Genomic DNA, 15,500 nt, shown 5'->3' with positions numbered 1-15,500 from the left:
GGGGAGTTTCTGCAGCAGGGAATTGAAAAAGGGCATGACAGAATTCGGATGCGGTATTACACCAAGGGCATTCATCCACATGGAGCATATGGCGCACTTTCAGTAGCACGCAAGCAGGAAGTGAAGCAGTACAAGTTCTCCAGAGAAAGTGAAGCAATACAAGTTCTCCAGAGGAAGTTAACCCAACAGCCTGTTATTTGCTAGCTTAACTTGACAGTTTCTTATACAACAGGTATACCAATATACCATATCATAACTCACAAGGTGGCAAACATGCTAATTCAATATGGAAGAACTAAAGAAACAGAGGAAGTACTCTACAAAGCATTCAGGTATACCAATATTTGCTCATTTAGAAACAATGAGCAAAATTTTAAAGTCCGAACTTTAATATTTGCTCATTTAGACTCAATGAGCAAAAATTTTAAATGGAAACTATAATATTTGCTCATTTAGAAACAATGAGAAAAAGTTTAAAGTTCGGATTTTAATATTTGCCCATTTAGACATAATGAGCAAAAAATTTAACATCCGAACTATAATATTTGCTCATTTAGACTCAATGAGCAAAATTTTCAAATAGAAACTATAATATTTGTTCATTTAGATATAATGAACAAAAGTTTAAAATCCGAACTTTAATATTTGCTCATTTAATCGAAACTATAATATTTGCTCATTTAAAAACAATGAGTAAATGTTTAAAATCCGAACTTTAATATTTACTCATTTAGACACAATGAGCAAAAATTTAAAATCCGAACTTTAATATTTGCTCATTTCGAAACTATGAACACAATTTTAAAATCCGAACTTTAATATTAGCTCATTTAGACCCAATGAGCAAAAAATTTAAATGGAAACTATAATGTTTTCTCATTTAGACACAATGAGCAAAATTTTAAAGTTCGGATTTTAATATTTGCTCATTTAGACACAATGAGCAAACTTTTAACATCCGAACTTTAATATTTGCTCATTTAGACTCAATGAGCAAAAATTTCAAATTGGAACTATAATATTTGCTCATTTAGACACAATGAGCAAAAGTTTAAAGTTCAGATTTTAATATTTGCTCATTTAGACACAATGAGAAAAAAAATTTAACATCCGAACTTTAATATTTGCTCATTTAGACTCAATGAGCAAAATTTCAAATAGAAACTATAATATTTGCTCATTTAGATATAATGAACAAAAGTTTAAAATCCGAACTTTAATATTTGCTCATTTAAACCCAATGAGCAAATGTTTAAAATCCGAACTTTAATATTTACTCATTTAAAAACAATGAGCAAAAATCTAAAATTGAAACTCTAATATTTTCTCATTTAGACACAATGAGCAAAAGTTTAAAGTTCGAATTTTAATATTTGCTCATTTAGACACAATGAGCAAAACTTTAAAATCCGAACTTTAATATTTACTCATTTAGACACAATGAGCAAAAGTTTAAAATCGAACTTTAATATTTGCTCATTTAAAAACAATGAGCAAATGTTTAAAATCCGAACTTTAATATTTGCTCATTTAGATACAATGAGCAAAATTTTAAAATCCGAACTTTAATATTTGCTCATTTAGACACAATGAACAAAAATATTTTAAAACCCGAACTTTAATATTTGCTCATTTAGACACAATGAGCAAAAGTTTAAAGTTCGTATTTTAGTATTTGCTCATTTAGATACAATGAGCAAAAACTTTAAAATTCGAACTTTAATATTTGCTCATTTAGACACAAGGAGCAAAAGTTTAAAGTTCGTATTTTAGTATTTGCTCATTTAGATACAATGAGCAAAAACTTTAAAATCCGAACTTTAATATTTGCTCATTTAGACACAATGAGCAAAATTTTAAAATCCGAACTTTAGTATTTGCTCATTTAGATACAATGAGCAAAAACTTTAAAATCCGAACTTTAATATTTGCTCATTTAGACACAAATGAGCAAATATTTTTGCTCATTTTCAAAATTTTAAAGCTCGAATTTGTTAATATTAAAACTTTTGCTTATCGTTAATAAATGAGCAAAATCCGACGACTCTAATGGTCTAGCATCCGCGTTTCAGTAATGGCAAAATCCGAGCTTTAAAATTTTAAAGTTCGGATTTGTTAGTAGTGAAAACTTTTGCTCATCGTTTCTAAATGAGCAAATAAATTTGCTCATTTTTTATAGTTATACAAATGAGCAAATATTTTTGCTCATTTTTAAAATTGTAAAGCTCGGATTTGTTAATATTGAAAACTTTTGCTCATCGTGTCTAAATGAGCAAATAAATTTGCTCATTTTTTATAGTTATACAAATGAGCAAATATTTTTGCTCATTTTTTAAATTTTAAAACTCGGATTTTTTAATATTGAAAACGTTTTCTCATCGTGTCTAAATGAGCAAATAAATTTGCTTATTTTTTTCTAGTTATACAAATGAGCAAATATTTTTGCTCATTTTCAAAATTTTAAAGCTCGAATTTGTTAATATTGAAAACTTTTGCTCATCGTTAATAAATGAGCAAATAAATTTTCTCATTTTTTATAGTTTACACAAATGAGCAAATATTTTTGCTCATTTTTATAATTTCTAAAGTGCGGGTTTGCTAATATTCAAAATTTTTGCTCATTGTTTCTAAATGAGCAAATATTTTAAAGTCTCCGATTACTTAACATTCAAAAAAATTCTCATTTTTTTTATAATTTACACGAATGAGCAAATATTTTTGCTCATTTTTATAGTTTACACAAATGAGCAAATATTTTTGCTCATTTCTAAAATTTTAAAGTTCGGGTTTGTTAATATTCAAAAATTTTGCTCATTTTGTCTAAATGAGCAAATATTTTAAATCTCAGATTACTTAACATTCCAAAAAATTGCTCATTTTGATATTGTACACAAATGAGCAAATGTTTTTAAACTTTTGATTGCTTAACTTAAAAAAGAATTTGCTCATAATTTTCTTTTTGTTCAATTCAAAAGAAAATAAACTTGTAAAAGTAAATAGAATTGATTCAATAAGGTAGGAGAACTAATATCGCAAACAAAATACAAAGAGTTGCCTATGTAGGAATCGAACCTACATCATTGTGCAATCGCATAAAGCTCTACCAATTGAGCTAATAGGCATTACTTGCATATTGGAACCAACACAATGTGAAACCATCTTTTCGAGTCACTTTAGAACTCATTTATTAACAACCCTATTTTGTTCTTCAATTCATTCATATCTAATTTATGTATTCGGGATATACTTGATTTCGATTCAGCACACTGGTGGATGAATAAGGCCATTTCTAGCTAATGTTATACTTTCGAAATCACCTCATATATATGCAGCTTCTTGATTCTAATTCAGATGAGTTTCATGTTTGAAATTTCTTGCAGTAATCACTTCATGGTAGGAAACAAAATCATTAGAAATTTGAATCGAATGGTTGCCTTTGACAAGGGACTCACAACTTAGATTCTCACAAAACCCAGGTCATTTTTCATACCATATCACCCAGACATAACAGTTATATACCCATTCCTGAGATTTGTAAGATCAAATGGAGTGATAACTGATAAGTCTTTCAGAAAGTACCTTAACAGCAGTGGAGATGTTTCTCCCCTGAGGCCTACTAAACCCTCCAAGAACACTAATGGCTTGTGGAGTCACTGCAATTCTAGCTTCAACAATAGCTTTCGCTGCTGTAATTCTCGAAGGTGATGCTCCCTCCAATTTTATCGCATCATATCCATTCCTCCCTCTTTCAGAATTCTGACAGGTGAATCAATTGCCTGTTAGTAATTCAAATTGCCAAATCAAGGATCACCACAATAAAACACAGAAACAAAATATCAATGAAGGCATCTTGTTACAATGAGTTATGGCAAAAGGAGCCTATCCACACAGCCCAGATTACATGATATTGCAACATTAAACTTCTTCAAAGTTCAAACCAAAACAAATGCATGAGGACAACATGTTAACTAATAAACCTTTCAGTTTAAAGAAAGAGAACATTGAACAAACCTGACAACTGCAGAAAGGTCCAGCTCCAATACCGATTGTAGGAATTCCTAAAACAGAAGTTGTTGCTGCCTGCCACTGGTGCAGGAACACATTCCAAAACAAAAGCAAAACACCCAGCTTCTTGCAAAGCAAGTGCAGTCTCCACCACCTTCACAGTACCAAATTCAGCTCTAACAAAATTCAAGTGTAAGATCAAATGACCAGAACCTTCATAAAATAGAGATATGTAGCAAAAAAATCCAGAATAAAAACTGAATCAACAAATACAAATATATTTACAATCAAATTCAAGGAAAACAAAAACAAAAAGAGAAAAATAATTCCCCCAAATCAACTCAATTCGAGCAAAACACCTAGCTGATTCGAGAAAATCAAAAGCAAAACCCTAATTCGAAAGATTTGAATAACGTGAACTCAATTCACATAATTACTCAATCAAAGAAATCACATGAATTCCAATAAAGAAGCTAATTGAACATAAATCGAATTCACGAACAGAAAAATTGAAGAACAATAGCAAAATAATCTGAAAAGAATCAGAAAAATCAAAGAATTACGGACTAATTGAATGAAGAGAGAAAAATTAAAGTAGCAAAAACTGAAGAAAAACAATATACAAAAAACGTACCCTGGAGAATTGAAAGAAGATCGCAAAGAAGGTAAAGAGATATGCAGGAGAATTGAGGAACTTGAAGAAGATGAAGACGCTTAGCAGAGCCGCAGAGGATTCACAAGAGGAGAGAGAAAACTGAAGGAAGAGAGAGAAAGAATTCTGAAAAATTGACGTTGTGATGGGAGGTCATTCAACGCGTAAAATTACTTTTTTACCCTTAATATTTTCATTTGGTCAGGTAGATGAGGCCTCCCCAGTTAATCCAGTCGATTAACTAAGGTGTTAATCGGCGGTATACTTGGAAGAAAAATGTTAAAAAGGAAGGAAAAGGAAATGGGAGATTTAATAAAAAAAAAAGGGAAATAGTAATTGGAGCCTTATTGACGGTAGTTGACGGTAAGTTCATAAACTAACAGCCGTTTTGCTCCGTTTTGTCAAACGTTATTCTCCGTAACATTTGAATTTCGAAATAGATGTGTACTGCAATTTGCAAAAAACTTTTCAAAGCCCAAATCTCAAAGCAGGCACAACATTTTCTCTCTCATGTAAACAAAACCTAGCCCTTCAAAGACTATGAAATTCTGGGATTGTGCCTCTGCTTCAGTTGAATCTCAGTGTATTTAAGGTAATAATCGATTAATTATTTCCAGATTTTGTTGATTCTGTTTTTGTTGATTATGTTTAGTCTAGTATGTTTGTAATTGTTAGACATTGTTGTAAAAATTAGGGTCGGTCTGTGGATGTTGTCTTCCAATTTATGAAATTGTCTTGTGTTTGGCTGTGGGATTGGGGAAAAGAAGACCAACAATTATATCACCCCTCCATACTTCTCAGTTTTGTAACTAGTGTAGAATTACTATGATGGTGTCTGCTATTAGTGTAATTATTTAGTTTTTTACTTTGATGAGGCTGGAAAATTTATATTATTGTTGTTACTTTGGTGAGGCCGCAAAATTTAATATATTTTTGTAGTTTGAATAGGCTGCAAAGTTGAAATAAATAATTTGATGTTGGTTTTGGTTGCAAATTATATATAATGTACTTAATTATGGGGTGCGTGTTTTTGTTTCATTTAATACTTGTCAATTAATGGAATTGGATTATTATTTGAGTTATAATTATTGATACTAATATTTACACAGTTAATAGGTCATGTACCAAGATCGTGAAAGTAATGATGATCCACCACCGGTGAATGAAAAAGGTTCGGTTGGATTGGTGGAAACCCAAAAATGAGGTGTAACCTTGCAGAAATCTCCTTCAGGTAGTTGTGTTATCCGTGGGTCTGGATGTGGCGAGTCCGGTGATGATAGTATTGTGCTACAATCTCCACTTGGTTCATGTGTTGGTAGTTCAGATTTGTCATTTTTTACCCCAATCCGTAATTCACAAAATAGCAACGTTGATCAAAATTTATTTGGTTTAAGCCCTCAGAGTTGTTCCACGTCGTTAAAATTTGGTTCGTCAATAGAATCATCTAATGTAACCCCTGTAAGGAGGAATGGTAATAACAGAACCATTTTAGAGGGTGATGGTATTTTTTTCACCCCTGAACATGTTAAAAGTGGGGGTTCCCTTTGTGCTGCTACTACGAGTGAGGAAATAATTCCACCACCCACTGTGGGGCTTGTATTTGGGAGTTGGCAGGAGGTTGAGGAATACTACAAGGGGTATGCGAGACAGCAGGGGTTTGGTGTATGTAGACCACAAGGTACACAAAACAAACACAAGAATCTGACGGGGGCGACATGGAGGTGTGAGTGTTATGGTGCTCCTGATATGCGACAGAAGAGGGAGGCGAATAATAGAGCTAAGAATATGCAGTTGGGTGGCACCTTAGTACCAGAGCCACCACGTGTAATGAACCGGAAGTCAAAGAAGTGTGAGTGTCTTGCAATGTTGCGAGCTAGTATTAATGGGGTGGGTGAGTTGGTAGTAAAGACAGTTGTACTGGAACATGTGAATCACCAGCCAACTCCCAGCAAGTGGAGGGGAGTGAAGGAGTATAGGATGGCTCATGTTACAAAGCATTTCAAGCAAAGTATAATAACGAGTTATGATTCGGGTGCTCCAGTGTCACAAGTTAGGGCTAATCTTGCTGAACGTTTGGGGGGCATTGAGAATGTTGTGTTATCTGAAAAAGACATGAATCACATAGTTCAAAGTGAACGGAAGTTGAAAATGGAAGGCGGGGATGCGAATGCAATGATGACTTATTTTGAGGGGTTACAAAAGGACAATGACAAATTCTACCATTTTCATAGGCTTGACGAGGAAGGTCATCTAACGGACATTATGTGGGTTGATGCAAGGAGCCGTGTTGCGTTTAGTGACTTTGGGGAGGTCGTATGCTTCGATGCCACGTACCTAACAAACTCTTATGAGCTCCCTTTTGCAAATTTCGTAGGGGTGAATCATCATGGTCATTCACTGTTGCTCGGGTGTGCATTGATGTCCCATGAAGATTGCGATAGTTTTAGTTGGTTGTTTAAGCAGTGGCGTCTGTGCATGGGTGGTAGATGTCCTGCCGCTATTTTAACTGACCAGGCCCCGGCAATGAGACGTCCTCTTGAAGAAGTGATGCCTGAGGCCCGTCATCGGTGGTGTTTATGGCACATAATGAACAAAATACCTTCGAAGCTTGGGACTCATAGCCGGTATGTATTATGAACTTAATATCAACGTATTTACCTTTGTTAATTGTTTTTGACATAAATTTTTGCTATTTGATACGTCTTATATGTTTGGGTCTTGAGAGATGTTGTGTTTGAGATGTAGCTGTTTATGTCATATTCATGTTCTTGGACCCTGTTAGATGTATTCACTTAGGTACTTAGAATTAACGAGTAAGTATGTTGTGTAAAACATCTTACATCATATAAAGTATGTATATTTTGGGAAAATAGTACCAGTAAGTGTATAGATAGTACTAATGATTAAACAGTGCATAAGAATTGGATAATAGTGCACATAAGGGGTGAGATAGTACCCAAATTTTTAGTGCATGATATTTAGATAATAGTGCATCTAAGTGATGAGATAGTACCCAAAATATAAATTCATTGGAATTAAATAATAGTGCATCTAATTGGTGATCGAATACTAACCCTTGAACTGAATATAGTTGTAGGACATTGTTATGTGGACACTGGACACCGAAGGTATTATTATGTGGTTTGTTTAATGACCTGTTGTATATAATTTTAGACGGTGAGGTACGTAGTTAGTGAGAATGAGAATTAACATTAATTTTTATATATTGGTATATTGGTAGGTATACAGAGTTGAAAGATGCGGTGAAAGGGGGTGTGTATGAGAGTTTATGTGTGGAGGAGTTTGAGAGTCGGTGGGCTAGTATGTTAGTTGAATATAAGGTTATAGATCATCTCAAGAGTAATGTTTGGCTCGGGGATATGTATAACGAAAGAAATATGTGGGTCCCCGCTTATATGAACAATTATTTTTGGGCCGGCATGAAGACCACGCAGCGCGTAGAGTCTATAAACTCATTTTTTGATGGTTTTTTTGGAGAGGAGTACAAAGTTGTTTGAGTTCCCTAAAAAGTATTGTGCGGCTATGAATAAAAGGTGTAGTGATGAAAAAGACGCGGATGCAAATGGATTGAAATATATCCGTAAATTGGTCACCGGTTTTCCCATTGAGAATTTTTTCCAAAAGCTATACACGGACAACAAGTTCAGAGATGTCCAAAGAGAATGCGAGAGGCTTTTGTATTGTGTTGTCGCGGACAAAAATATTTCGGAGTCAGGGATTGAATATAATTTGGAGGACAGGGTGTGGATAATTGTTAAAGGTAAAAGTGAAGAGATTTTGACGCAGTATAAGAAATTCTACGCAGTTAAGTTTTGTAAGGATCCAATCGAAGTATCTTGTGTGTGTAAGATGTTTGAGACCAAGGGTATTCTATGTAGGCATTGTATTCGTGTGTTAGATACAAACAGAGTTGTTGATGTTCCTGAAAGATACATCCTTAGGCGGTGGCGGAAGGACGTATACCGGAAGCACATGCATGTTACGGTTGCTTCCTATGATCCCACAAAGACTGAGGTAGTTAAAAGGTTTGACAAAATGATGCTAAAGTGTGAGCCAATATGCGAGGAAGCAACAATCAATGAGCAAACAATGGAGTATGTAATGAATGAATTGCAAACCCTCCAGATAGCTGTTACAGATAGGGTAAATGTTGTGAAACAGAATCAACATTTCTTGCCGCTAGAGTCACTACCATATCAGGACCAAGTGGACAACACAGAAGGGAATATTAAGAACCCTATCGGTAGAAGTAAGAAGAAACGTGGGAGGCCTACAATATTAAGACACAAGGCATTGGGTGAGAATAATTGTTGGAAGACCAAAAAAAAGGGTACGAATAAGGTACGTCTCATCTTTTATACTTACCGAATAATGTTGATGCACCCAATAATGCAATAACAACGTAGGTACGTATATATAATGGAGGGAGAGTTTAGTACAATTTTTTCCAGCTTTATTTTCATGATTCATGTTGTGGGTATTCAATCTTGTTATATCTGTTGTCGTTGTAGGTGCATGATGATCCGAAAGGAACGATTGTAGAAGGACAGCCAGAGGGCGTGTTGACTAGGGATGGAACGTTGCCGGTATAACTTATTTAATTGGAAAAATAACGCATGTAGTTTATAGTCTTCTGATGACTATGTTGGTCCACGTTGTAGGTCATTAGCAAGGTGAATCAGACAGAGAATGAGGATCCTGAAAACGCGGAGGACATTGGATGTATTTCCGCCGTTCCAGATGATGATATATTATTAAGCCGCAATAGCATTGTGTGGTGCGACGATGTTGAACGTGTAGGTGAAAGTAGTTCGTACACGTGACTTACGTTTAATTCGATGTATGATGATCCCTGTCTTAATGTGAAGATTCATGGAACACAACATGGTTGTTTTAATTGCATTTTTTGGTCTTGTTTAACCTTACGTAGTTTGATGTGGTAGCTTAAATTCGTATTGGGTAAAGAAAATATGATCCTCAATGAAGATTGTGTAATTGAGAGGAATGGTAGTTAATAACTCCAATTCACAACCCTCCTATTTATTGGCCCACTTACGAATAGTTCCAAAATGTGATATTTGTTGAGTGGACTCTGGCCCACTATTAGTTATAGATTGTTAATTTGTAGAATAACCGGCCCATACCATCAGGGTGGGTGTGAATACTGTTGGGCCACTCATATACTCCCCTTAAGGACCTGGTATTCGTTTGTGAGCCATATATGGAATCTAATGAGTGTTGACTGTTAAATAAATAAGGGAAGATGGGACGATCTAACAACATGTGCAATTAAATATTGACCACCTTGACTAACTTCATTAACCTTACTAATAGAAATTCGATACAGTTGATTAAGCGTACAGTTGATTAAGCGTACTATAACCTTGCATCTTTTGAGTACCCGTGATAGAGTTTAACCTTGTGAAAGGAAAAAGACAAGAACAATGACCATACTAGCGAACCATCAGTTATGGACTGGACCACGTTATTACTTCTAACTAAGTAATCCCCTAAAACCCAATAATTGGGCCCATTACATTACGTAAATCTATTACAAAATAATTACTACTTCTTAATGGAAGTAAGACCTTAAAAACCTTGTTTTGGGCCCATTACATTATTACTACGTCTTACTGAACCCCTATGATAAGGTCATAGCCCTAATCACGGAATGGTTAGTTATTCCCGCCATTTCAATGGTTATGTCGTCCGGAATGAGGACAAGTTCACCGAATTCTTCGGAATTATACAACATGACCCTAGCTTCATTCACCCTTATGTGGTTTGCCCATTCAAGGTAAAGGGCTGACACTGGTGTGGTCCGTTTTTGTCTAGTTGCATATAACCTAGTCCCGAACATGTTGTCTTGTAAAATGTCGAACCTCACCACCCTGGTGTCCGTATTAATTTCCGGATACTACAAAAGTCAACAAGGAGATGATCAAAACACATTTCTTTAACATAAAACACATATCTTTAACATCCAATGCATGCAATTTTAACAAAGTTAAGATGTCTTTTGATTTATATCTTTGCGTGCAATTTTAACAATTAGTCACAATGATAAGTAAAAAAATCTTTTATATCAGATTGCATCCATTATGATAACCAAACCCTTGAACTACAAGTAAGAACGCTTGATGGACTTACCATAGCTAGAACAATGATAACTTCACCATCTTTGATGTTATTATCTCCTGCGGTTTTGTCATAGTGAAGACTTTGAGCATATTTCCGGTACAAACAAATGGCGGAATGGTCCCTGTTGTATCCTAAGCGAGCCTTATAATCATCCCGAACCCACCCGAGGTAATCGGTTGGCAGTAGGCTATACTCAACACCTGGATCTGCATGATCCAAACTACGGAGCTTTATGGTAAGGTAGGTTTTTTTGTGTGGCTTGAAAAGTGGGTCGATTGGAATGTCCACAACGTTGTTGTTGTTTGGAGACAATATTGTGTGTGAACAAGCCATAAAAGTTATGTATACGTTTAGGAATGTTCAGGGTAGTAGGAGATGGTAGAAGTTCTAACTTATAAAGGAAGAGGATGATAACCTAAAGTGGTTGGTTACACTAAATGATGCAATAAATTATGTAATAACTTATCTGTTTTGGTAGGTGGTAAACCAAGTATGTAGAGTGTTGTTTTTAATGCTTTAAGTCATTGTTATAAATATCAGGGATGCATAGGAATTTAGTTATTTAATATAAAAGCCTACATTATTCAATTCCAAAGTATTCCAAAGTAGTTATATTATATCATATTATTGGGACCCAATCCAAATTCATCCACTTATAAGTAATATAAGTGACGAAAACACTCTACTATTGGGCCTTGATGTAATGATTGGATTAAATCCAACAAAACCCAAGGCAACATGCCCATTTATACGGTCCCCACTACACAATCCAAAAATAGTGGTACATACATATATCTTTTGTTAAAAGGAACAGAATAAAAATGTTTTTTGGTCTTTAGTGTCATAGGGTATGGGGTTTAGGGTTTAGGGTTTAGGGTTTAGGGTTTGTTCCTGGATATTGGTATTTCTTCAACAATCTTTATGTTTAGTTTGTTTGGAACAGAGGAAGTTCAGCAATCTCCATTTATTTTTTGGAACAGAGGAACTATGTACTTGATGTATTCGTATAAGTCTTCTTTCACACGTAGGCCGTATAAATTACCAAACACTCTATTTTAGTTACTGAAATCTAATATATACATAGGGGAGTTTTTTCAAGATCAATGAGAGTGTCCACGTAAGATATTACTATTATCTTACAAAATCATTATTATATTATTTTAAATTACATAAAAAGATAAAAATAATAATTATTAAAGAGATAAATATCCCGTAACAAAGATAAAGGTAAAGAATATCCCGTAACAAAGATAAAGGTAAAGAATAGATAAAGATTGTGTAATTCAAATGTAGTATATCATAATATCTCTATGGGATCAAACAAATACACTTACATCGCTGTTTGATACAGATAACCCAATAAATGGGATCAAACAAAATTCTAATCCGCCTAAACCACGATTGTAGATGAGATTTGACAATGATGAATACACTTACATCGCTGTTTCATACAGATAACCCAATAAATGGGGGAGAGAATAGAGTTTTATTTTCGAACATGAAATCAAAATATGGAGAGAAAAAAGAGGTGCGGCCTTGTGAAAGTGATACTTCTTCCAACTCCTGGATGACAAAAACATTATACGAAAAAATTTGACTAATTAAATTATTATAACAAATCATTTTTAGTAATTATCTCTATACATATTGCCATTAGCAAGAAGTGAGTCGAGAGTAAAGACCTAAGACGCTAAGATGGAACAAGTAAAGCAACATTATTTTTAAATTGTTCCGAGTGTATGTATACGGGGTAAGTGCTGAGTATTTAATACAAGATAAGACAATAAATCAATTTCTGTTATGGGACTAAATAAACATGATGCGAAAAAACAAGAGGGAGTATATACTAATAAAAAGTATATGAGTGCGTTATGCATAAACGTTTTAAATATTATGAACATATTTATACTCCATCTTTAATTGTGACCTATTTTAACCTTCTATCTAGATATAATTTATCACACACCTAAATGTATATGATGATGTATTAAGATTTATTTTTATCTAGTTGTTACTAGTTGTTACTTTTTAGTCGAGACTTATTCATTCGCATTATTGTGAAATCAGCGTACTTGTTAACAACGGGAAAACTCTAATAATGAAACCACGTCACACAAAGTCTTACAACACATTAACATACGTCATGGTTGCTTAATCATAATCAATACATATAAATCAGTTTACTAAAAACCATCAAAATAATTTTCATTTATTAAGTATGATGTTTTACTCATACTTAATACATGTAAACCACTAGTTTTACAAATGAAAGGTGTTGTTAACCAATAGGTGTTGCTAAACAAAAGGATCCATGGCAATTGCAAAGTAAAGTTGCAAATCATATCAATTTCAAGTTGTATGCGTCGCCATAGAACATCAACTGAACCCCGTCTTCCGATTGTAGTCCAAAATATTTAATTGGTGCAACAAAACACCAATAGGGGTGAAGTAGGTTGACTTTTTAGATCTTTAACCAAAAACCAAAATATGTTTTGAAAAAGAGGTGCATCCCATTCAATCCACCCTCACCAAGCCTATCAATCTTGTTCGAGACATGCAAACAACGTACACCAATTCTGAATACCTGCCCCACGTATCGTGAGGTTCTTGTCTAGCTGGTCAAAGTTCCGGAACATCTTAACCATGGCAGGCTGCACACCAAGTAGGATAGCCCAATCGTAAAATACAGTCCAAAGAGGTGCGTTGAACGCGGCTTTCACAAACCAACCTGGATACCAATCCACCATGGCCCTCACGAAAAAGGTACACATGTGGGTATTTACATTCAAGCCCTGAACCTAATTAAACATTATACATATATGAGATAAGTTAAGTGTTTAAGTATGTAGCAAACGACAATTTAAAGTTGCCTACATAATCTTAAAATATATTACTGCGAATTAATTTCCAACCATTTAAACAAGTTTTGTTTCCACCCATTAAATATCCCACAGAATAACCAAATAAACAAAATCACTTTACGTTTGAGAAATTAACATCACATCCACGAACCAAAATAACACAAAAACCCAACTTTAATACCCATTAATCAACCACAAAAAAATTACCTTAATTCGAATATTATACCCACCCCTCTAAAATAATTGTAATTAATCGTGATTCGCCTAAACCAATGATGCAATTAAACTAATATTACTATTATTCCACCAAAACAACTTATTAATTGTCATATACAGAATTTAATTAGACATGCATGCAACCACACAAATCAAAATTTCAATTAAAAATTTAGGAGAAATGGGTTTTAGTAGTTCTTACAAGGCCTCGTACCACCAAGGTCTGTCCGTCATGGAGGTTCAGTTGGCAAGTCAACAGACCCGATGGAACCACCGACCCATTGAGGCGGAAAACAGCAATTTGATTTGCATTCGCACCCAATCGCCTTGCATACTCCCCGTAAACTAGATTAAAAGGATCAGTTGGAAACAACATGTAGATCACTCCTGTGTCACCTTCCTCCTCACTCATCAGCTTGATTTGAATGGGCCACGGTGGCAGGGGAGGTACCTGAGTTGGGGGATGCGGAGTAAGTGGCGACCACGGCGTCAGAGGTGGTGGGCCCTGATTTGTCGATCGGAGGTCCGAAAACGCCTCTTGGGTTGCATGCATGTGTTCTTGATGACTAGGTGGAACAGCCGTGTGGATTGGCGGTGGGTATTCTTCGTCTAGGAACCCAAGGTCCGGTTCCATGAAAAGGGGGTATGGTTCGATGAGGGCTGGTTCAGTGTGTCCCACAGTGGAGGAGTGCATGGTGGAGTTCCTGCCGGAAAATACCATTAATTCTGATTTGAAATAGTGTTGTTTGTGTTTGTGGTTGGGGACGGTAACTGGGGGGTGGGGAGGTGGGGTTTTTAAGGAGATTGAGTGGGGTGGTTGGGTTTTCAAGACATATAGGTGTGCAGACTTGATTTCGTTGTACAAGTTATTGTACATTGGAAATACATTTTCTTAAATAATGTTTGTAAGGGAATTCTTACCGTCACAAATCACTTCTATTGGAGTCTTAATTCGTGTGTTATTGAAATGTAGTTAGCTGGTAATTAGCAAACTAAGCTTAAAAAACAAACGATATCAAATTTAAACGAACATATTAGTAAGAGAAATTTGACAATAGGTTGTACTAGCTAGTATCATTTATTAATAATGCCCGTTTGTTTACGTAATGGACGAATTTTGACCCAGCTTTTACCGAGCTTGGTCACGAATTGATCGCGAGTGTATCGGCTATCGGCTAATTGACATCCCCGGAATGAAGTTAAAAGATAACATCCGGAACCCCAAGAGATCCATCATTTTACACTGTTTCGACCCGGTAATGCATGACCCGGTCCCAAAATCACCTGACCAAAACGTCACCGGTCATATATTAGGTTGACTAGAACCCATTACACTAACTACCCGATGTCGAGGCCCGGTCCTGATATATTACGGCTCTCCTGAAACTCTTTTAGGGGAAATAAGGTGTCCGGGCCCCGTCCATATTACATGTGTAAGGTAACAAATATTTTTTTCTAAAAAAATTCAAATTATATTCTTGATTCCAAATCAATCCCAAAATAAAATTTGAAATTAAAGGTTCATTTTGAGAATTACATTTATCAATTGTTATAGGCTTCATTACAAATCTTATGCGACCTTTTGACAAACATATTTTTTATTC

The 15,500-nt window shown here is 35.0% G+C and overlaps 1 protein-coding gene across 1 annotated transcript; it reads right to left on the bottom strand.

Annotated features, from left to right (window-relative positions):
- Positions 1 to 12,938: 12,938 nt before the first annotated feature.
- LOC130459584 (uncharacterized) lies at positions 12,939 to 14,371 on the bottom strand. Its single transcript, XM_056827047.1, has 2 exons — positions 14,099 to 14,371; positions 12,939 to 13,617 (listed from the first exon to the last, which is right to left on the bottom strand). Exons 1-2 carry the CDS (start codon positions 14,306 to 14,308, stop codon positions 13,357 to 13,359), a joined length of 471 nt encoding a protein of 156 aa, XP_056683025.1. The 5' UTR covers positions 14,309 to 14,371; the 3' UTR covers positions 12,939 to 13,356.
- Positions 14,372 to 15,500: the final 1,129 nt, after the last annotated feature.

The sequence above is a fragment of the Spinacia oleracea genome, chromosome 4 (assembly GCF_020520425.1).
Source record: "Spinacia oleracea cultivar Varoflay chromosome 4, BTI_SOV_V1, whole genome shotgun sequence".
Taxonomy (NCBI): domain Eukaryota; kingdom Viridiplantae; phylum Streptophyta; class Magnoliopsida; order Caryophyllales; family Amaranthaceae; genus Spinacia; species Spinacia oleracea.
This window is presented reverse-complemented; position numbering and strand designations above follow the sequence as displayed.

Coding starts and splice junctions, on each gene's coding strand:
- LOC130459584 (XM_056827047.1), bottom strand. CDS start 14,308: ATGAGTGAGGAGGAAGGTGACACAGGAGTGATCTACATGTTGTTTCCA. Junction 13,618..14,098: donor CCTTGGTGGTACGAGGCCTT/GTAAGAACTACT, acceptor ATGTTTAATTAG/GTTCAGGGCTTGAATGTAAA.